This window comes from Strix aluco, chromosome 9 (genome assembly GCF_031877795.1).
Source record: "Strix aluco isolate bStrAlu1 chromosome 9, bStrAlu1.hap1, whole genome shotgun sequence".
Taxonomy (NCBI): Eukaryota; Metazoa; Chordata; class Aves; order Strigiformes; family Strigidae; genus Strix; species Strix aluco.
Genome location: NC_133939.1, coordinates 28,814,347 through 28,838,035, shown reverse-complemented (window position 1 = coordinate 28,838,035; position 23,689 = coordinate 28,814,347). Strand labels below are relative to the sequence as shown.

Here is a 23,689-nt window from a genome sequence, read left to right as displayed (position 1 = left end):
CTAAAGGAGGCCTCAGTTATCCTGGTAACAACTCCAGGACAGCCCCACTTTAGGGCTGACTGCACTGGAACCCCAGAATTGGCAGAGTTTATCAGCTCTTAGCTGTCCTGATGTAGCAACTACTGAAAGCAGCCTCTGAAATAAGGGTGGAGCAGACACGGATGATGACAAGGTTGAACTCTGAGAGTTAATTTTTACCTCCACATGTGAATCATAGCCTCACAGCTAGGGAGTTTCCATATAAGCTGCCTGGAGATATTTTCATAATGTGGGCTCCTCAAATTCAGGAAAAATATTGCTTACTCTAGAGATAAAATATCTTAAGGACAAAATTGATCATGCTTTGAACCAAGGGTGTCTTTAGTTAGTTCAGGCTGAGTTTTCCTTCCTGTGTGTAAAGACAGAGAGTAAAGAGGAGCCCGTTTCATTTCAGCTCGTGCTGCTGGAGTTGTGGGATGAGCTCTGTGCTGTGCGCTTGGATCCAGCCTTCAGAGGACCTCAGGAACCTTACAGGCATCTGACCTTTTTTGTCCCCTGACAAACACTGGTAGTACACTGAATTTTCGGCTTTCTGAGATTTAAGGTAGTTTAGTTTACCAGAACATTTTGCTAATTCCACCTACTTTGGTTCCCTTGACTGCAACAAGTTTGCCACAGGGCTGCATGTTGGGGGAAGTTTGCTGTGGCTGTAGGAGCTGAGGATCTATACTTTAGAGGGAGTCAAGCAGTTTTTCAGTTTCTGATCAGGCTTGGCTTGGAGGGAAGTGCTGGTATGAGCCGAATGAGGCACTTAGGGCTTGCGCTGGAAAATTCTCCAGGCAGCCGGAGAGTTTAGTGCAGTCTAAGAAACACCAAATAATTTAGCTTGGCCAAAGAGATAGATTTGTTCCTTAATTGCAATTTTGTATCCCCTTCATCTGACAGACCATCCCACCATCTTTCTGGAAATAATGAGGAGCCCGCCTTGTTTTGGAAGTTTAGTAGGAGGGGATGTGGGAATCTCACTGGACGGTAGGACAACATGGTGCATCCATTTTCACACAGTGTGCCGGGTGCCAGTCTCGGGGAATAGATGGGGCTCTGTTTTCCTCCTCCTCTGGAGATCAATGTCTGCAGTAGAAACTTCTTCAAAGCAGGAGGGGGTGTGAAACAACGGTCGCTCACTGCTCAGCCAACCCTTAATCCCATCTGGATGTAGCTGTGGTTTGGTACTTAGGAGTAAATTAAAATTACTTGGGCAGGGGCTGACTGCAAGAGGACAGCACTGCTTTTGATGCAACGTTGGATATTGATCGTTTTGGGTGATTATGAGAAAGTTATCACAAGTTCAGTAATATTTAATTGGAAAATTAGCCTTTTCTGCTTTTAATTTTCAAATGCTCAGCCTGGCATGCTGCCACTTGTCCACATCTCCGCCCCAGGGTGCAGTAATCCATCTGCAAGAATAGGCCCAATTTCAGCACACGCATTCTGGTGCAGTGCTAGTGTGATGTGTGCTTCGTATGGTTCTGCTGACTGTTACTACACCCTGCTGTACTTCTTTTACAAAGGCTTAAATAGTTGGGTTTTTTTCCTAGCTTCCAAGTAATTAGGGAAATTAAACTCTAGAAATAGAGCATTGCCTTGCTAAGAGGTGAAAGGAGACAGATACAACGTATTGTATTCACAGTCCTCCTGGGTGTGCGCTGTGAGCGTGCTGGGCAGGGCTACTTCTGTGTGTACAAGAAGATCAGGACAACATCTGTCCTTTGCAGTAGTGCAGCAGAAGCTTTCTACTATGGAGATCAGAGTGATTTCCCTTTACGTACCATTTTTATTTGTAGGCAAGTTTCAAAGAGGTATCTCTGTGGAGGCACATTTCTCACATGTTACAGTTTTTGCATGATATTGATTGATAATACCCATTTGCTGTTTTGGACTATCTAAAACAGGGCCTTTATAAAAACAATTATTTAAAATATGTTAATGACATTTTTCACTTGATAAAAACTTGAGGGCCTTTTTATCTTTAACCATAACTGTATGAATCATTGTAAGTGGAAAAAACCCCACTTTTTTCACTGAATTTGCATCCAAAGCAAGAATCTTAAATTATGGCCAAATAACAGCAATAGTAAAACTTCAGAAAAAATTTGTACTTGAACATCCGTAAGATTTCAAAACTTCATAAACATGGGGTCCCATTTTTCAGGGAATTCGATGTAGATGAAATTGAACACTCAGATGATGGCCTGTCTCTATAAGTGACTGGTTTGAACCCAGATTCCCTGAAGATGTGTAGGATAGGCAATGGCAGTGCTTCCCCACCAACAGCCTTAGAGTGTTTTCCCAGTCTTTTCTAGGAAGATCAAGAGAAAGGATGGAAATAGAGCTTTCTCTTACTTCTGTTGAGCAAGCAGTCAGGCAGGAGCCACTGTAAGGCTCTCTGGGCGTATGAAAAAGTCTGGGAATACCACACTTTAAATAAGTTAGCACTACATTTAGTCACTGCTCGTGTAAGCTGAGTTTAGCTGGCAGCCAATCATCAGAGACGTCTGTATCTCACTGACGACCCTCCGAGCTATAAAAGGCTGCTACTGTATTTCAAGTTCTGCATTTTAGTTCATGTGATAAAAGAAATGCACCAAAATAACTTAGAAATAAGCCTGCTAGATGTGCCATCACTGGTGGCCATGCTGATTCCTATGTTTCCTGTGCTAAGGAAAAGGTCCCTTTTTTAAGGGAAGCTTTTTTTAATAGTCTTGGGTAAAGGCTGCCTGGAGGGGCTTCAGGAAGAAGCTTCTGGAGGTTCATGGTCTGGACATGTGCATGTACAGTCACCCTTGGTGATGGATTTGAGAGGTGATCCATGAAATTGGCCAGGAAACCTTTACGGCAGGATAAATGCTAGCTTTGATTAAAAGAAATTAAGAAAATGAATTTTAAACAAGAGAGGTATGTTGCTGGCCAGCTGAGCCCAAAAATTTCTCAGCGCTTAATTTAATGATGCATTTGTACTTTCAGGGTGAATGCAACTGGAACTGGTTCATCTCCCTTTCTGCTTTTGTTTCATTTATCACTGTTGCATTATTGGTGGTTCTTATTCTTAACATAGTCCTTTCATTTGGGTTTTTTTGGTGTAAAAACTTCCAGCTGCTGTGCTCAGCCTGAACTACAATTAGCATAGGGTAATAATGGAGCAATTAACTACAATTAACACGGAGTAATGATGAAGCATGAGAAAAGAGAGTGCTGCCAAGGTGTTTTTATAAAGAGACTGGCACTATACTCTTCACAATGGAGTTGTTGCCCATATGCTGTACATACTGAACAGTCTGCTGGCAGCCCTCCGAAATGTGACCCTCCTCCTGCAGCTTGCAGCAAATGGTGCTTCCACATTAGTGTGCAAGATGTAAGCTGATGAAAACCTCTTTCCATCGTGTCTGAATGGCTTCAGCTACAGGGAAAAGGATTTAAAAACTGGAGCGGTTTCCTAAGCTGTGGTGTGGTCTCAAGCTGTTGAAAGTGGTATCCCACCTCCTCTCTCAGCTGGGGAAAAATGTTTCTGTTCACTGCTGTGCGCCAGAAATGCTTCAAAATCTCCTGCTAGAACCCACTAATTTTGAATATTAAGTAGGTAGTTATTTCAGCTTTTCTAGAAGAAGGAGAAGTGAAAAGAGTTGGAAAAATCTCAAAAGGCTTTTTAGCAGAGAGGTATATTTTCAGCTGTCTCATTCCTGGTGAATATCTCTTGCCCCAAAACTTCAAAATTTCTTAAAGGAGCTGAAGAACGCACACAAAAAATGTGTTTTCACTTAAGTAAGGCTGCAGGGACCCTCCCAATGAGAAACCGCTGCTGTTTTCCTCCATCATCTGAGCACCTCCTGCAAACCTAAACAAAGATAACAGGAATAATAAGGAAGAGAAGTGCATTACAGGAATCCCACCATGAGAGGTTAGTGGAAATTCCCTCTTCCTGAACAAAGCCGTTTGCTTGCTCTGTTTGCTTTACGTTAAATGTTTAAATAGCAACATTACATTGGGGTGTGTGCTCCTTGAGATATGAGGCCCAGCCTTTGCATACCTATAAGAAAGTGTTTTCCTTATACTCCTAAAAGCAGGTCAGCTGTGTTTGATGCCATTGGGAACAAATAACCTTTTTGAGAAATTAAAAAATAAAGTGTTACTGGAAACAGAATTGATGAGATGCCATGGCATTTACATCGTCAAACTATCTAGCTAAAAGTAGAATCTTTTGAGGATAGGATATTGGGAAGTATTTTTGGTTCAAGCACCAACTCTCTAGGTGAATATTTTAATTTTTTCACCTCCCAACATTTGGGTTGTTACTTTTATTCTATTTTATAGACTGCTGTCATAGAAATTTTCACAGGTACTCAACATTTGTTGTCTCCTCCAACGCTCTGTTTGTTACTGTAAACATGATTACAGCTTGGTACCTCATATTTGCAGGTTAAAAACTATGATTAAACTGATATGACAGCTAAGCCTTTGGCTCCCATTTGAGCCTAAACCACTCAACTGTTGGGCCACTAGCACACACAGGTATTTGTGGCCTTAATTTGAAGCACATCAGTGGCTGGCTGCGAGAGAGTTCAGGCACATCCATGACTTGCTTGTTCTGGTGATATGACCAAGTGGCTCAGGTGTGAGCCAGAACCTGAACACAACTAGCAAGGATGATATAACGTGGCCTATGACAAGCAGGAGACCTGTGCATCTCCAAGAGTTGCCTTCAGGACCTTGTGAACTGCTCTAGAGCAGGATCTTCAATGAAGTTTCTGGGGTTTTGGGTTTTTGTTCTTTTTTTCCCTCCCCCACCACCAGAGAGAGGAGAGGTTTTGGGCTGGAGCACTAATGAGGATGAACACAGCAGTCCACACACAGATCCACTTAAGGGGCACTGAAACCTTGCCCCAAAACATTTGCAACAAAACAGTCTATCTGCTGGGGAGTCAGCCTGGCCCACACACACCCAGGGTATTTATCAACAAAGAGAAAACACTGGAAGAGCCGAGTCATGCACTGAAATGTTGTTTCTGAAGAATAAAATTTTATTTTTTTTCTGAAAAAAATGCATACACATGTTCAGATCTGTTCAACCTTCAAAACATGTCTTAGTTTCCAAACAAGCTGTGTGCTTTTAAGCATGCAGGACCCCACTGCAGCTTGATAAAGAAGTTAAGAGGTTTTTTTTAATCCTGTAACTACGCAAACATAATTTGAAAGCTATTTACATCTTGTACCTCTCACTTCTAATAACAGTAGCATCAGCTGTTAGATACACGCACTGTATAGCTATAACTTATGATTTGGCATTGATGTTTGATTTAGGTGTAGGGTGAAAGCCAAACAAACCTTCCATTGTTCAAAAAACTCCCCACAGGCAATTATAATAAATCTCATTTCTTCTTTATACAGCAGATCTCTTCAAGCGCTCAGACTTCCCTGCAGTTATTAAAATATTACTTCCACTCCTTCCTTTGGTGCAGACATGCACTTTGCTTGCCTTGGTGAATGGGAGGAGAAAGAAAAGATTTTTTTTTATCAAAGAAGGCAGGAGTGCACTGAAACACAGCCAGTTGTCTGTCTTTCTGTCATTTTCAGTAAACTGCAAAATTACCTATAGTATGCTTTTTTTTACTCTTAGACCATTTAAAGTCAGATGCAGCCGCTTAGATGCAAAAAGTTGGATTCAAGTTCCTATTACTTTCTCTTCTAATTTCCTCTCCCATCAATTAAAAACCAGAACTTGATAACCAGCCAGATATTAGTACTCAAATCATGCTGTATTTTACTCATCTCCTTATATTCTCTAACCTGGGTCAAAGAAGGCATGGTATGTTTTGCCACTGCACTCTGTTGGCAGAATTTCTTTGTGCATACTGAGTGTAGTACACCTCCTCAGAGCCATCATAAACAGTCTTTGCTGGTTCATCCATGCCAGTGTGATTAAACTAGGGTGCTGAAAGTGGGAGCGAGTTGAATATTAGGTACACGTGGCATTCCAGGTGATGTGTTTCATTATCACACAGCAAAAGCTGGCCTGTGTTTCATTTAACGGGGACTGTGCAGCCGGTAGTCAGTGCATTATTCTGGTTTTCAGCGATGGTAATTAAGCAAGCCAGATTTTGTAAGAGAAAATGGTATTTTCATAACTGCAAAACTGCTGCAGAATAAATACACAAAATTGAAGAAGACATTGCATTTCACAAGTTGCAAGAGCTGCTAATCACGAGTCAGGCAAGTTCAGTTCATGATGGAAACTGTGCTTTCGGGCTGGCCTCCAAATATCTGGGAGAAGAACTCAAAAGCCAGGCGGACGTGGATGGGGACAAAGACGTAAGCCGTGTAGACCACCATAGCGAAAACAGTCACGGTGATGGTGTGGAACATGGACCGCTCCCAGGGCTCCAGCACATAGCTGCAGGTGATCAGTAGGTACTGGTAGTACAGCCAATAGATATAGTCCTTCACGCGCTTAATATCCATCTTCAGCTTTCAGTGATTTCAAGAAGATGACCTGTAACAATAGAGAAGCCTGGATTACAGCTGAAGTGCAAAGAAAGACCTGGAACTAAAAAGTGACGCGGTGACCAACCTTTCAAGTTCGATGCCACCTGTAATTGTTACATAAAATAAAGTTCAAACAGAAATAACACATCGGTGCCACCACCAGCCTCTGCTGCCTGGAGCAGGGGAAAACAATCTATAGCTCTAAGCAACTGCTGTTTGTAGTTACTGGAGCTGTATCACTTGGGCACTCTCAGTTTCTGCGTTCTGATCATGAGGGTGTTTTGCTCTTCGCTCTGCAGTAGGAATTAAAGTCGCATGAGCTTGCAAAGGCACAGGGTTCATGTGGAAGTCAGGGAGATATGTGTTTAAAAGGGAGGGCTTTGGGCCAGTTTCCATAAATGTGGATGGCAGATTCGTATGCTCTGGAATAAGGATGAGATTAAAGTAACTGCTCTGTAAAAACTCTGCTTACTTCTGATAACTTTTATTATTATGCAATTATTGGGAATAAAGAAAGACAAGCTATGAAAGGGAGGGAAAAAAGGAATATCAAATAGCATAAGAAGTTTTTTCATCTCATTCCAAAGCAGTAAGATACCTTACAGATTAAAAGAATAGTTAATGGAAGTTACAAGCCTATGAAAGATTTTCCTCTCGGGTAATACTTTTATGCATGCATTGTTCCCGTCTCCACACAGAAAGGAGAATGGCTGAGTGAGTATTAACTAGGAAATGGGTTTTGCCTTCCACTGTTTTTTGTTAAAATTGCTTTTCAGGATTTTAAATAATCTTTAAATTCAGGCTAAAAACATCTACTTAGAGAAAATACAGAGACAGAATGATAAGCAACTGTATGAGGCTTCACAGAAAGACTCCTTTATTTTCGGGGTTGAGTTTAAGGACACACATGATGACCAGGTCAGCTCACAGTAGAAGGGAATACAGCAGATTTTAGTCCTGCTGGAAAACCTTCCAACATATCATTTTGGTTTAGACTTCTGTGGCCTAAAATGCCAGCAACAGAGATGTTTGGACATGTCACTTCCTCCCAGTCTTGTGTCTGTAGTGAGTTTGGGGCAACAGAAATCTTCTGTCCCTCAAGGCAACAAATACTAAGGTAGCACTGGAAAATTTGCAGCCTGTGATTAAAATAATGATGGGTCACTGGTAGAGGCCAAATATGTTACAATATTCAGCGATTTACTGCCTCTGGAGGCTGTACAGTATATTCTGGTGATATGTGGGTATTTACCAAAGGGAAGACAAATTACCAATAAAAAGGATCCCCGGTTTGTTTTGTAACAGCTTTACTTTGGTTACTGATGTGTAAAATTTTTGTCTGGTGGATGCACTGTTAAGTGCACACACCTTGACGGATCGTATTTCTCCATCTTTCTTCCTTTAGGTCACCGGTACTGCCAGTTGTTGAGGTTCAACGTTCCCGTATCGAGTTGCAAGTGGAGCATCCTGCCAGACGAGCTTACATCTCGCCATCTGCAGATGCTGTAAGGTAGATTTTTGCCCCTTCTTCCTTGGGAGGGCAACAACTGCCGGCTCACCCTATGTGTGGCAGACTGGCTGGTTGAACTGGCACTCCAATTGCCTGCCCGGTGCCGTTGATAAGGGAGCTGGCTGTCTTTGCTCCCCCTCCTTCATCCACGTATTGGCTCCTCTCCCGCTGTTTCTCCTCCCATCCCTCAGCTTCCTGTCCAGACCTCCTTGCATCTGTTCCCCAGTTGCTCCTTAACTCTCAACACCCCCATGAAGCGCAACCTCTTTGCTGGCAACAAGTGCAGTGAAACTGTAAACACTGTGCATTAAAAAAGGGAGGGAGGCTTGTTTGTGTTAGCAGATTTTTATGCAGAAAAAATTCCTGTACTTGCCCCATCGCCCACTCAGCCTTTCCTTTCCCCCAGCCCCTCTTCTTCTGTGTCCTCCACCATCAGTACCTTCCCCAATATATATTTTTTTCCCCTCCATCTCCCAAAGCAGTGCATTTCCTTCACTTCCATCTTTCCCATATCTCCTGGATTATATCTCCTAGACCAAGAGGCTGCCTGCAGCGCTTTGGGGGGGAAGATCACTTCCATTTTAAGTCTAGAAGTCACTGTCTTTGCTGTGAACAGCTTTACTTGCAAGGGTGCGGGCTGGGGAGAAAGGCCACCACTGGTTTCTGTCGTAGTATGAATGGAAGATGATTCCTTTCAGATAAATTATTTTAAGGCAGAACACAAGAGAGGCCTTAAAGCATTGTAAATATTGCAAAGCCTCTAAGAAAAATGGCACAGCTGGCAAACTGCGACTCACTGGGAGCCAAAAGTGTCTCTATTTATATCTTCTGCAAAAAGAGCAGCATTTTTCAATGAAGAGGTTAAGCCCTTTCCTATACAATTGAAAGGAAAACGATAAGGGCCTTCTCGTACTATCTGGGATTATGGTATTTACACTGGGGTTATACCTGTGCTAGTTAAACCCATACCTTTCTTGGGTAAATAGCTGTTAAGCCTGACTGCCGCACGGAGAAACTGCAAGGCTGGTGCGCTTGCTCTTGGTGTTTAAGGCTACGAGGTTATCAGAGGGGTGCTGCGGTGGTTTTGAGGGGAGACATCCCAGGCTAATGGAGCTTTCTGCCCACAGTGGCACATACATCTGTATATCTCAATACAGAGCTGGTATAAGGAACGGCCAAAGACAGGAAAAAATTCCCCAGGCTGATTGTACTGATATTAGACCAGTCTACCAGGCTGCAGACTCACCACCAGCATTACCAGACATTGCTGTTTTGGAGGGATACATGCATAAAGTATGAAATAATTAAAATAAGGAGCAGACTTTTTGATTGATACCAAAGACCCTGTTACACTTTCTCCAGCCTGGGGACTGTGTTTCCGTTCAGCTTGGTCACCAAGTCCTAGCAGCCAGCCTGTGTTTCTTCAGGTCTTCCCGTTCACGGTGCAGGGGGATAACCCCATCCCCAGCACAGCTGTCCTGGCATTCCCTGGACTACCAGCACGAATGCCAGCCATCTTAACGCAGAGGCTGCGCGGTCTCCAAAGGAATGATAGAGGCTGAGATAAGTAAAAGACAAACAGTCAAATTACAGTCTCTGTCCTCACCGCTAACACGCTTCCACTGCATTTAGTCTACCCAGAGACTTTCTCCGTTAGCAGGACTGTCTTGGAAATGCAGCAAGCATGAGGGGTGTCTTGGGATAATGCGATTCTAGATGCATAATTTATAAAAGGAAAACATAGGAGGGAAGGGAAAAAAAAGCCACCTTAAACCAGCTGTGCAGTCAATGAGATACAAGAATCCACTGTGTTACTGTGACATAGATACCTTTTCTGAAGGTACCCCATTTGCATTAATTCAAGGCCAGTTTTAAGCATAAGCAATAACCCAAAGCTCCACACCTCCAGAGGTCTCAGGCAGCCTTACCACCTGGGCTAATTACCTTGTAGCAATAATCAAAGGAATGGCAGATCACTAAACAGAAACTCTTGAGGCTACAAATTCTGTATTTTAAACAGGACTTGTCCTAGAGAGGCTTCCACTTACATTTTTAAGCATTACTGGGTTTTATTACATTAATGCCACAATCAGCTGGCGCTCTGAGTTGAAAGGGCCCTTTGTAATTAGCTCATCAGTTCCCAGTATTCCAGAACAGGAGATAATTTGCTGTTAGGCAATTTTAACTTAGTGCTCATTTGTCTACAAATTTGAATTTAAGTATTCAGTTGTGTTGTGGAAATGCCTTCCTCTTTAGAGGCCATGGGACTGTTACAACCAGCTATGAATAAAATGAATAGAATTCAGCTTCTAAAGCCATTAAGCAATATTCAAATTATTTTCAGCAATTTTACCTCCAAGCAAAAAAAGCAAGAAGAGGAACCTGTAAAGCAGCTTTTATTGCTTTAAGTGGCAACCTGATTTTCTTGCTTGTTGACACATGTCTCTGATTAGAGCAGCTGAAAAGATAAATCATCATCAAAAAAAATCCCAGGTTTCATTTAAGAGCATGCCTAATTGCAAAAATTTCTTTATTAATAACCTTAGTTCCCAGTGTTAGAGCTAGTGTTTGGAGTTGTAACCTGAAGATGCCAGTGTTAGGTAATTTGCTATATCATTTTTGCTTTGAACAACAGGGGGTTGGGGGACTTTGTCTGCACAGGGCAAAATGCACCTGCTGGAAAATTCCTGTGGAAAGAAACATTCTTGCAAGGGAACTGGGATAGACTGGTTTCCAAAGAATGCTTGAAAAAGACCTTACACCCTCAGCAGGAGAGTTTGGTTGACTTACGTATACAGAGAAAAAGGGTTTCCAACATACGTTCAGGTCTAGATAAGTTTATCTAGAGTGGAGAAAAACAAACCCTGGAGCTGGAAATAGCCCCCTAATCATTAAACAGGTGGTCTCTGATGCTTTGAATGTAAAGCAGGGCCAAGTGTTATAAGTGTTATAAATTTCCTTTCCTAGAAGGAAAACCAAGCAAACAGTAAATCTATCCTCAAAATGCAAACATTTAATTGGCTGAAAATTGGCCATTTGCTAAATAATTCCTGTGGTAGCACCGAAGCAAGAGTTGGTAGGTTTTGCAGAATCCTAAGAACTCATGCTGGAGCTTAAGTAAAATCCTGCCATGAGCCCCTGAGGCTTGTATTTGGTCTCATATGCAGGCTCCAAATGTCAGATGTGACAAGGCAAAGTGCAATAGTTGTTTTAAAGTTGTCCATATGTAAATAATTTCAGTTATTAGAAGAGGAATGGGTAGTCATCCCCCCTGGGTACTGAAATAGATATCCTTTCTGCAAGTTGTTTATCTGTAATTGTTCATATTTATTTGTAATAGTGTTAAATGGGTTTGTTCTGCTTTTACTCAGACGGAATATCCTGACTTATCCAAGGCACCAGACTTGCCCCTCTTAATGCTAACATAACTCTGGGATGAACCCATTGATTTTATGTAGACCGACGTTTCTGTACGTGCAAATAGAACGATTCACATTCCCAGTCCATCATGCATTTGTTTTAATATGTTTTATTCAGTGAGCACCAAGCATAGTGCATAAGGAATGAAATACAGGTCCTGTGGACCAGTAATTGGGAAGAAATCAGGAAGAAATTCAGATGAGGCAGCAGTTAAAATTGTGCAGAGAATCCAAACGCCAGCATTTCCTGGGGCCACCGTCTCAGTCTGTTCCTCTATTGCATCTGTGCTGCTCAGATTCCCCATACGCAGCGTGGCCCGTGGCCATATAGCATCAGCTCAGCCTAGAAAGCTGCCTATTACCCACTGACAAGCAGAACCCTCAGGTTACTGTAGTACTTACACACGGATGTTTAAATGTACCCTAAAGCTTGTTTTCACAGGGAGGTAATGCCAGACAAAGAATGTGAATGAGAAGAGCAGCAATAATCCCAGCATAGCTCCCACTCTGGTCAAGTATGCACCATTAAAAATGGCTTTACATACAGATTTTAATAATTAACCCTCCCCTCTCTAATTCTGGAGTAAAAATGCACAGCAGCAGTGAGGCCATCTCTGGTTTCTCTTCCTCAGCATTCATCTTCCTGAATCAGCACCTCATTGCATGCTTGGCCATACATTACTGCCAGCTACTGTGCTACAGGAATTGTAAACTCTTCTTACCTATGTGTTCCTGTCACCATCCATGCAACACCAGAATGAAGTTCAGAGCTGGTAAAATTTTATTGCTGTACATGACTCAGACATTTTGCATGTGGGTGAACACAGTTCGACTGTGCCTATGGGTTTTTTTGGAAAAAAAAAAAAATCTTCCAGGAGTGGAAAAATACTTCAGGAGTAGAAATGGTAAGGCAGAAAGGCAGTGGCATATTCAGCCATGTTTCTGCTTTACCTTGCTCAGAAGAGTGAACTCCAGCATCTTCCCAAGCTGTCAACACTAACCCTCCTTCCTGCTGACCTTAGTGGTAGCATATAGGTGCTATTTGGTTTCTTTTAAATGGCAAAAGTTACATAATGCATACAAGACCTAGGAGTCTAGCAGGCACCTTCTGCCATTGATGAAAAGACTTCCTTTTACCTTTGGTAGCTTCAAGCCAGGCAGCAAAACACTCATCGAGTGGCACTCCAGGAGTGGCAATGCCACACCTGCACAGAATCTGACCCAGACTTCCTTGTCTCCAGCTCTGAACACAAACCTCATGTGCCTGTTCCGTCAACAGCTCTTCAATAATCCTGTGGCCCAAGCATTGGTTTGGTGCTATAATGTAGTTGTAAGTGGAGCAAATTGGATTCTTGTCAGACTATCTCTCCGCCTGGATTGCGGTACACCCAGATGATTTCTGAAATACTATTTGCTCCTTCAGTCAAGTTAAGTACACAGATGGAGCGTACAGTGGCCTACAACAATGCAGGAAGTACTTTTAAATGTGATATATAAACTGTTGACCTTCAGGAAAGGCGAGGATGATCTGCAGCACCTATAGCGATCTCATTCAGCGAGAGGCTCCCAACCATTCAAGTAACAGCACAGCAGCTGAAAGCAGCTAATGTTTAGACTGATTTCATGCCTTAACTGCTCCCTGAAAACTGTAGGCTGCTCCTAGCAAATTTAAAAAAAAAAAAAAAAAAATAAAATCAACTCCCCCTAACTTTGACGCCTGGCTGATTTATTGGCACACTCTCTCTACTTGGGCACGGAAGAAGGAGAAGATGCAGTTTTTCTATAACAAAAACATTCTTGGAGCAGCTCTGTCCCATTTTCTTCCAAGGCCAAATTAATTTTTCAAAGAATTTTCTCTTCTTCCCTCCTCTGAAGTTTCCTCAGTCATTTTCTTACATAATTAGCCGCTTCTTACAATTTATGTACAAACCCCTTCCTTTCCAGCTTTCTCTGGGCTGAGCATGCTCCGGGCTCTAAATCCTCCCTCTGTGACAGGACTTGCACGTTGTAGCAGAACTGGCCTTAGTTGATAAGCTCTGCCAAAGAAGACAGGTAAATTGGCAAACTGAAATCTCAGGGCAAGCTTTCCCTTTATTAATAGTTTATTAACATTGTTTTGAACAGAGCTAATTCCCAAACAAGATCTCAAATTTGTGACTAGAGACCAGCACCAGGTTTAAATTGCAACTACTTAAAAATTAAGAGTTCTTGAAGAACTTAGAGGGGTTTGGGCTTTGTTCTTGGTGACAAGCCTCAGTTCCTGTGAGACTTTTCAGATTCAGGACACTGACTAATCCTTCAAGGGGACTCAAAAGTCTTTAAAGCTCAACAGGCTGTGTAAACACATCACTCTGTAAACAAAATAGCTAAGATGTTTGGGCTCTACAAAAAGATTTACTTTCAAATGTAGTTCTTATTTTATTCTTGCTTTGCTCTGAGTCATTTCTGAAGCAGCTGAAAATAATAGCTGGTCTTGGGTTATATGTAATACCAGAAGGTGAATGCTGTCATAATTATGACAGGTATTAGTGGAAAACAGGTACCGAACTCTTGTGCAAGTGCATCTCCTTTGAGATCTAATGAAAGGAAGCAGTGTTGCACCATGCCAGTTATTGGTCTAAAAGGGGAAAAGAAAAATGAAGTGAGATACTTGCAACAGAAGTAAAAAAAGGAGTTTCCCATTTTCCACAGAAACTGATTTAACCCCACATACGCAAGTAAGGAACAAGTTCCTTCGCAGGCCGCTTCACCCCGATGAGCGGTTTTGAACACAGAACACTATTGATATAGCAGAATACCCCTGAAATGTGGGGAGAGCAAAGCCACCCTTAACTTTTGGAGAGGAAAGCACAAGAAATACCCCTGCTCAGCTGGGCAAGACAAGGCTCTTCAAAGTTGCAACACGGCACTGTGCCCGTAGGGGCTGAGTTAAGTTGTGCTTAACCAGAGCAGATGGCGTGGGTGAAGAGAAAGGAGGTCTCCAGAGTGCCCTGCTGACATCTTACCGTGGGTGCTTTGCACACACCGATATACACACACACGAGGTGGTGGGAGCAGAGGAGCCAGTGGGGCAAGGCTGTTCTCCTCCGTGGGGATGTGGCCGAGCACAGGGTCCAGCCCAGCCTCTGGTTTGGGGAATTCTCACTCGACTCTACGCCAGGAACGTGGCCAGGCTTGAGGGACGCAGCTACTGCACAAGTTAAAAGCTCAGTAAAAACAGGATTGGTGGAACACGGTGCCAAGCGACGAATGCTTTTTCCTATCAGCCAGCTGGAGCACTCAAATCTTGGTGCCGTTCACTACATAACATGTCCTGGACACTTTTTGGGCATGGAGGGGATGGAGCAATATTGCCATGGCCCTGAGCTGCTCTCTGGGCACCCTTTCACCAGATCTCCCGTTACTGCTGGATGAACAACAGACACGCTCTGTGCAGAGCTTCCCTGCCCTTCTCTGCCAAAACCGCACCATCCAGAAATCACTCCAAGGACTCGCAGAACTGCTCTCAAGACATAGTTATTTGTGCCATACTCATGACAGTTACGAGCAAAAGATAAAGAAGCATCCCAATTCCTAAAGCAATTTAAGATACACATCCAAGAAGTACCATGCGTGCTGATTAAGTGGAGCAGTAGTATGTTATATATACTATCCCAACTCTGCTTATACAACAGGGAGGTACTCTTGCACCTGCTTCACACTGAAGGATTACTGGGAACAACCTGCAACTCTGAGAAAACCAACAGAAATGTACAAACGACGAGTAGTGCCACCACAATGGTATGGGCAGCACCTTCACCTTCCCTCCACCTCTCCCCACCTATTTCAACCTTTTCACTTCTGGGTGTTTGACTTGTTTTCAGTGAATCCCTGCTAAGACAAACCACCTTCCCGACAGATTGGCAGTGACAACCTGGAAATCTCTGAGTTGGGGGTCCACAGCAACAAGTCCAAAGAGAGACCTCGCTGAAGGGGGTAGGTCCTGCTGGAATGCCACCAGCCAGCAGGTACCTTGCGGAAGGCTGGCAGGGTACATCCTGGGGCTTTCCTCCTGCCACCCCAGCTCGGAGGCCTCTGCTCCAGCGCTTCTCACCCAGCTACCGCGGGCAGCGCAGGGTCCCCTCCTCTGCTCGGCCAAGGTCACCGGCCCCATCACTTGGGGCAGCCCCGGGATGATGTGCCCACCGCGATGCCCTTGACCGAGAGGGGCTGACCACCATCCCCCCCAGGACCAGGACCGCAAAACCGGTGCCCCGCACCCCCCTCACCTCCACTCCGCGGGATACCGCGCACCACTCCGCCGCTTCCCACTCCAGCTCTGCCCGCGCTTAAATACCTACCGCTTCTCTCCGCTCCTCTCCGCGCCCCGCCGGCCGCGGCCGCGCCGGGGGCCGCTCCCACCTCTCCGCGCCTCTCCGCGCCGCTCCGCCCCGCCCCGCCCCGCTGCCGCAGCCGCTGCGCGCCTCCGGGCTGCCCCGCTCGGGGAAACGCGGAGTGTGGGGGGGAGTGTTCAGCGGGCTGACCCCCACCGCCGCGATGTTGAACGTTTCCCCTGCGCTGCTGCGTCTATAGGCGGCATCGGTTTAATGCACTTGCGTCATGCGCTTCGCCTCCCCGCCGCAGGAAACCCCGGGCGCTCCGGGGAACCGGGCACCGGCTGTGCCCCCCCCAGCCCGGGCATCCAAACCTCCTTCTGGTTACGTTAACGCTTTCTATTATACGCACACCTTGTAATATATAAGATTATTCTCTAGATCAGGGCAGTGGTTCTCAACCTGTCGTCAGAGGGGGGCCACGATGTCGTCACAGGGGGGACACGAAGGTTTAAAGCAGGGCTGGGGAACATCCAACCTGGAAATATTCGGGCTGGCCCACGCCAAGCACTGTGCCTCCTTTTTCCCCAGCCCCCTCCCCTCAATGCTACTCCCATACTCAAGTATGAGAGGTGAAAAGAATTGTAAAAACTTTTCATCAAATTTTAATGTAAAAATTGGCATCAAATTTGGAATTAGCACATTAAAATACCATAAAATGGGTCATTTGAGCAAGAAGAGTGTTGATGCTGTTATTTTAAATTCATATGGAATCATTGTGATAAAGATATAATAGCAGCGGGTGCATTAACAGATTAATTTATTTCCCCTTCCCTCCAAATTTGAAGACCCTTCATGAGAAAATAGAAATAAATATTTGATGCAGTCTAGTGCTTTAAATCTTGAATTAAGTCTTGGTGGTCTGTGGCCACAAAAGGTATTTAAAGGGGATCCATGGTGAAGGGAAGGTTGGGAACCCTGGATTAGGGGATATCTGGGTACACGAAGGGGTGCCCGGGGGTGCTGGCAGGTGCCTGGGAGCCCTCCCCAGCTCGAAGGGACCTGGGCGTTGCAGTTTGCTACAGCACGGCTGTGAGAAACCGGTGTTACGGGCCTGTAAAGAGGGAAATGGTGATAATGTATCAGGCAGAGGTGTTTCCAGAAGGGAGAGATATGGACAGACAAGTACTTGCAAGACTTTATCTGAAATCCTGTGAAATACTATATGACGCTGCTAACCATGAGGCTTAAGTTTCCTTAGTTTATTCTGCCCCCAATGTAAAAAAAGCATGATTTAGTGTCCTGCTCGCTACCTTAAGAACTTAACTTTTCAGTATAAATGAGAAATAAAACACTTTGTTCGCTGTTTTCCCCTCGGGCAGCAAGATAACCAGGTACAATCTCATCCACTAAGCGAAGCAATCGCAGAGACCTGATCTTGATAGGCTGATCCTATTTCTCAGCCTTCCAAACTGTTACTATGTGACACTAATTAAGTGATAAAATAGTGGCGTGTTAAGAAAGATTGGGGTTGGTGGTATTTCATTTAAGATTATGGGTTTTGCTGCTGGGCTGTGGCTTCAACTTTGGGGCCAGCGGGGTAGCGGTCCTTGAGCTGAGGAGTCCCTGGATAGCTCCTGGTGACCTCTCCAAAATGAGTGTTGCTAGCATAGTGTCTGCACCCAAAACCTCGCACTGAACTGTAGCAAAATGAACCGCTCACGGAGAATGAGCAAATTCCTTGCTGGGTACGTCACCATGAGCCAGCACCCCATTTAAATGGACACATCGAATGAATTTTACAGGGTGTGCTGGCTCTTTGAGCGCAGTGTGACAGGCTCGGTGGCACATCTGCGCTTTTCACCGGAGCAGGGGGGCTCCAGGCACTGCCGTGGAGGCTCGTGCATGCTCTGTGGCTGTGCTGCCAGCCCAGAGCTGAATTTCTGCAGCGCTGGGAGCAGCTGGTTGTCCCGCTCAGTGCTGAGCTGTTGAAGGAGCATTAAAGCAGCTGCTGTACAAAACCTTCCTGTAAAAACTAAGCCAGGCACACCTGGGCATTGGGACGTGCCGCGACTTCTATGTGCAGCAGAAGCTCCAGAGAAACTCCTGTTGCCTGTCAGGGCAAAAATCCTTAACTTCAGCCCCCTGGGTTTGGAAATGACGGTGTTGTGAATGTGGTCTGAGTGCAGGTGGGACCAGGGCTGCCGCTGGTGCCAGGTCCTTGCCCATGGGTGTAGGGCGATGTGCCCTGCCCCTCTCCCTGCCAGCCCCTTTGGGGGCATGTCCCCTTCTGTGGCAGAGGGATGAACTGGGCTGAAGGAATCATCAGCTGAAAAATAAATTTATTTTGCCAGCGACTCTCTGTGCCACAGAAGCGACAGCAAATGGCTAGCACGGGGATGTGGCTGATGAAGCAGCGCTCTGAGGGTTTGACCACAGCCTGTTTGGCTGTAGGCACCCAGGTCTGTTTGCCTCGTGACTTTTGGCTTTGGCTTTGTGAGCTGAAGTTTGCACGTTCTCTGCAGCTGTGCAGTGTTTTGTTCAGCTCATCGCTTCACCTTGCTGAAGGTGTCACTACAGCCCTGCCTCATGGCTGCACTCCCCTGTCTGTCTCTGCCTGAAGCCTCTGGGTCGGTGGGGACATCTCTGCAGAGAGGGATGGCAGGTCCTGAGCGTGTGGCTGTGGGAGCTGGGGTCACCTCCAGCACAGCGGGGCCACTGTCACTGCTCTGGCACCAGCTGGTGTCTTCTGGACCACAGAAGGCTGTAAAGGCACGCAAACTGTTTCAAGGGCCAGATGTAACTGCTGTTATTAAAGTTCTTTTCAAATTTGAACACATTTTAATGATGCTTTAAAAATGCTCTTTCCTCAACCAGTATCTTTAAAAGGCACTTACACAAACAAAGCTGCACAGGTGACAAAGGGGCAATAGGGATGTGATGCTTTCATTCCCAGCTCATACAGCAAGAACAGTGCCTCTTTCTTCAGCTGCTATTTTTATGGCTTGCTGACTTCAGAACTGATGCTCGCTCAGTCTTTGATCTTAAAAAATACTTATGCAGAGGCTTTGTTTTAAACTTAAAAATAGTTGTGCCCCTTTCTAGCTCGAAGCAGAGCTCCCATTGGTCCTGGAGTGCTACCAGAGCCAGCATTGTGTCTGTGTGTTCAGCTTAGCTTGGTAAAATACCTGGTGCCCGAGTGGACGGTGCTTGAAATGGCAAGTTTTTTGCCAGTGATATAGCAACGGGTGGGTATCACTCACACCAGTCCCATAAAAATACTTGCAAAAGTGTTCTCTGTTATCAGAGCACTTGCTATTTTTCCAAGAGGGGTTTACAATTAACTTATTTCTCTCATTATCACCCTGATGATCTGTTACTGTTTCGCTTCACTTGGTCCTGCTGATGGTTGCATTAGGTGCCCTTGCCAGTTTATATAAGATGAAGGTTCAGTGAGTATATAAGCGCTTCACACTTGTCTCAAAAGACAAGTGTCAAGTCTCAAGAGACACTTTTGTCAAAACATGCACTATTTTATCAAATGGAGGATTTGCCCGACAGTGAATTACAGATCTGCTGATAATCAAGTGGTGTTTGCCTTAAGACAAGAGAGGGCTGCAGGGCCCCTGCCAAGCCCTGCTGGTGTTTCAAGGGCTGGTGTTTCCAGAGGGAGGAACCTCACCAAGAAGGATGGTCAGAACTGCCTCCTGATTTGTGTTTAAATACATTTTAAAAAGCATCTAAACCCCTTGCCAGCAGCGTGGGATTTGGGCAGGTGCGGATGCTCGGGGTTTGGGCGCTCTCTCTCCCCTGTGTTTGACCCTCTCTGCTGGAGCCGTGTCAGTGCGATGACCTGCAGAGCCCTGTTGGGAAGTGGGTGGGTTTGCTTGCCGGGGCTGAGACTTGTATCCTCACCGTCGCCCCCCCCCCCCCCCCCCCCGACCCCCCCCCCCCCGACCCTCATCCCTCGAATTTACCAGCCCAGCTCCTGCTGCAGGATAGCCCTAGGGCCATGGAGGCCATTCTGCTCGAGCAAAGGAGCCAAAAGCCTCCCAATGCCTTAAAGACAGGCCTATAGAGTAGAAGAGGACTAACACTGATAAGCTAGGCCTAGCCATCACCTTCCTTGGGGTTTCCAGCCTCTTCCTCCAAACGTTCTTGAACGTCAGGCTTCTCTAAGAGTCTTGTGCTTGTCGTAAAATTCATATCAAAGTTGTTACTTGTATAAAGTATATAAAAATAAGGGAGATTGTTTCCTTGTCTCCCCGGGGGTTAGTGCTCTGGAAGATCTGCTCCCTTCCTTATTTTACCACTGGGGATTTGTGTTAATTATTACTGGGGATTTGAGCGTTGGCTTTTGCTCCTACAGGAAACATCCAGATTACCCCCTTGAGACAGGAATAAAATCACTTACCTGCCATAAAGGCAAACATAACATTTATAAAGTCAAAACTATAGTCTTTGAATATTTCATGAGTCTTTGGGCTCTGTCACACCCTGCAAGCGGAAATACTTGCCAAGAGGCAAGATTCTTTCCAGCTGGGGTCAGCGGGTGGCTGGACTGCACACCAGGGCAGGCTTGGCTGTCCAGGTACATCTCCATCCCATTTCGTTCTGCTAGCTCCCGCAGCTTGCCTTTGCCCACACGACCTGGATTCAACCCACGGATGTTGGATTTGAGCAGGAGCTTAGGTGACTTCTGGAGCAGTCGCTTTCACTGAATCACAGAATCATCTCAGTTGGAAAAGCCCTTGAAGATCCTCCAGTCCAACCATGAACCTCACACTGACCGTTCTCAACTCCACCAGATCCCTCAGCGCTGGGTCAACCCGACTCTTCAACCCCTCCAGGGATGGGGACACCTCCCTGCCCTGGGCAGCCCATTCCAACACCCAACAACCCCTTCTGCAAAGAAATACTTCCTAAGAGCCAGCCTAAACCTTCCCTGGTGCAACCTGAGGCCATTTCCTCTTGTCCTGGTGCTTCTTGCTTGGGGGAAGAGACCGATCCCCCCCCTTTCTGCACCCTCCTTTCAGGGAGTTGTAGAGGGCCATGAGGTCTCCCCTCAGCCTCCTCTTCTCCACACTAAACCCCCCCAGTTCCCTCAGCCGCTCCCCATCAGACCTGTGCTCCAGACCCTGCACCAGCTGCGTTGCCCTTCCTTGGACAACAAAACTTTCTTGCTGGGGAGCACTGTTGTACAACCTGATGCTGTGGTTGCGGCCGCATTGCTGCTGCCAGCGGGCACAGGGGGTTCTGCAGTGCCCCTGCCCCTTGTCTTCTGCTGGTTATTTCACTCACACACGCAGACTTCATCCATCCTGGAAGGCAAACCACCGGGCTGTGAGGCTGCTCATTTGGGATTAAGGCAGAAAGGGCAGAAAGGGATGAGTGTTCTAAAAATAAAGACCTTTGTTTGTTAGCTGTCTGCGTTTGTGTCATAGTCAAGGTGTGTGTTGGGTGTTTGTATACAAGGTTTGAATGTCAAATATTGACTAAGTCATGTCAAAATGCCACGATGGTGCTTTTACTAACTCTACATAGTCTGCACCTCTCTTCTGCAGAGGGTAGATCTTCTGCCTCACAGGCAAGCTCTGGAATTTCACTTTCTTTCATGTAGTCTTATTTTGGAGAAGTATATTTTAACTTTAAGTGCAGGAGGAAAATAACTGCAGGGTCCTCTGCAGGCCTGGTTACCTGAGCAGACCGAAGGATGTTCCTGCAAACTCAATAAAACAGCAGGCATGACCTCTTTTCTTTTTGCAATAGTGAGATATTTGGATATATTTTTTCAGGTCTTGTCTAGCTAGTCAGGCTGCCTTGATTAATGGAAAGGAAACTTCCAGAGTAAGCATAATGCTCGGTTTGTCTGAGTTTGCAGAATATTCCTGTAAAATATCACTAGGCTGGGATGCTGGGCAGAGGAGATGCTCTGGCTAAAGCTTTGATTATTGTCCTGATTTGGTGTTACTCTTCTCTTGTGGTCCTGTTGAAAGTCACAGACAGATCTCCTGATGAAAATGCATTTAAAATCAACCTGACAAATTAGAGAACAACCTTTTATCTAATTATAGGGCAGATGGGATAAAGCACCTCTGTGGGGTGTGTGTGACAACCATTTGTAGGTGATTATCTCTCTACTTGCTTTAGATGAACATCACAACAGTCTATAGCTTCTATTTCAGGAATTGGTGTTAGTGCAAAGGTGCCTGTGAGGCAGGAAAGGCTGCGCAGGACACCAGGCAGATGGTGGGACAGTGGTGGCAGCAGTGGTCGGGTCTGATCCTACCTTGGGGGGCAATTTTTTTTTAGAATTTTGTTCAAGGTAAGATCCATGGTCTGGTGTGAGAAATTGTGTTGCGCGGGAAACTGTTTATACGTAGCATACAGCAAATTTGTGATTATTTATAAGCAGCCTATCACTTGTCCTCATAAATATCAATATTAACTGGTGTTCTGGGTAAATTCTGATTGGGGTAACTACCTGCACCCCAGCTAGAGGAGGGGCAGGGTGGCATTCTGAGATTAGGTGCAACAAGTAATTAGAAGGTAAAGAATTAATCAATTTTAAGTACAAGGGCTGGGCGGGGTCTGAAATCCTGCATGAGTCAGATCTTCACATCACTCTGCTCTTGATGTGTCCCTTTGACAATATGAAATTGCTACAGCCAGGTTAATGCTCTATAAGCGAGCGTGTGATCTCTTGTTATAATTGTAATCTTGTTCTTGACCTATAGGAGATCTGAACATCTCGGTACATCCTCACTCAGATACCAGGTGTGAGTATTTGTGTTTATGGATTAAAAATACCTCTTCCTGCATGTCTAACTGGAAAATTTATTGTTTCAGTGACATACCTACTTGCTACAAAGCTTATTTGTTTGAATTATCATGAAAATAAACCAGAAGGAGGAGTGAATGCAAATCAAATCAATATTTTTTCTGGATGGATATTCACAAGTAGGTCTAGTTATTGCAGAATACTTTCTTCTTAGCAGAGTGGCTCATCTACGAGACCTTGATTTCTGATAGGCAAAGATGCTGCAAGCTTCAGCCAGGAATGTTCATACCGTCAAGACACAAGCTGTTCCTCTTCCCACATCCGCCGAATGACTTGCGCTATTACCTACCTTCACCCAGCAGGGAGGCAGCAACCTACGGCTGTGGTAGTGAACGCGTGGTTGGCTCCTGGAACTGCTTCCTAAGTATTTTAGAGAAAAATGGAAGTTGCTCTGGGAGTTTAAAATTCTCTTCTAGAGAAGGCGACTGTGTTTTGTGGTGGTCTGGAAGGAATCTCCCACCGAACAGCAGTGCCAGCCAGTTTTGCAGCTGCTCTGGGTGGCACGCAGTTGCTGGAGAAGGCTTTCACCTTCATCTTAAAAACACGCAATTCCATCCACTATCTGTTTCATCTCCTCATGCTCTTTCACAATGCTGCATGAGTACAGCCAGCCTTGTGATTAATCCTACTCGTTCTGATACCAGTTTGCCGTGGGAAATTTTCTTAAAATGAGCAGTTCTTACCCATAGGTGGTTTTTTTTTGTTTTCCCCTCTATACTTTGACCGTACAGATTCAGCCTTTATTGCTGCTCTCAGTGGAAACAGGTTTGAAAAGTGTAGGTCTCACAGATACCTGATTTTTTGTGTTTTATCTATTAATCACAAATATTCAGTGTTCAAACACTCCATTTTCGCCTAGAGGCTGTTGGTAAGTTATCCTGGGAAAAAGTTTTGTATCCTGCTGGATGTCCGGGTTCTGTGGGGTTGGTTAAGGTTTAGGGCCGGGATGTTTGTGTTTCACCTTTGGATGGTGCGCGCTGTAAAACCATCCTTGGCAGGGCTGTTGGGAGCACTTGGAGTGCCCTCTTGTGCTGATCCTGGCTGAAGCAGCAGTTCTCCACATTTTCTGAAACCTCGTGTGTTATCCTTC

General features: G+C 45.1%; 1 protein-coding gene and 1 long non-coding RNA gene across 3 annotated transcripts in view; one reads left to right on the top strand and one right to left on the bottom strand.

Moving 5' to 3' along the window:
• The window catches only part of LOC141927245 (uncharacterized), a 46,842-nt gene that overhangs the window by 13,011 nt on the left and 10,142 nt on the right, over positions 1 to 23,689 (top strand). The window contains exon 2 of the long non-coding RNA XR_012624342.1: positions 7,922 to 8,026. This is a non-coding gene — a long non-coding RNA (uncharacterized LOC141927245). The remainder of the gene's footprint in view (positions 1 to 7,921; positions 8,027 to 23,689) is intronic.
• Positions 5,032 to 16,367, bottom strand: SPTSSB (serine palmitoyltransferase small subunit B). 2 transcript variants are annotated; one of them, XM_074834333.1, is made up of 2 exons: positions 15,786 to 16,367; positions 5,032 to 6,523 (listed from the first exon to the last, which is right to left on the bottom strand). In XM_074834333.1, the coding sequence occupies exon 2, from the start codon at positions 6,490 to 6,492 to the stop codon at positions 6,250 to 6,252; it is 243 nt and encodes an 80-aa protein (XP_074690434.1). In that variant the 5' UTR covers positions 6,493 to 6,523; positions 15,786 to 16,367; the 3' UTR covers positions 5,032 to 6,249. The 2 variants fall into 2 exon arrangements, with proteins under 2 accessions (XP_074690434.1, XP_074690435.1); XM_074834334.1 differs by having other exon boundaries at positions 15,714 to 15,826.

Excerpts from the sequence above, each read along its gene's own strand:
- SPTSSB (XM_074834333.1), bottom strand. The coding sequence starts at position 6,492 with ATGGATATTAAGCGCGTGAAGGACTATATCTATTGGCTGTACTACCAG.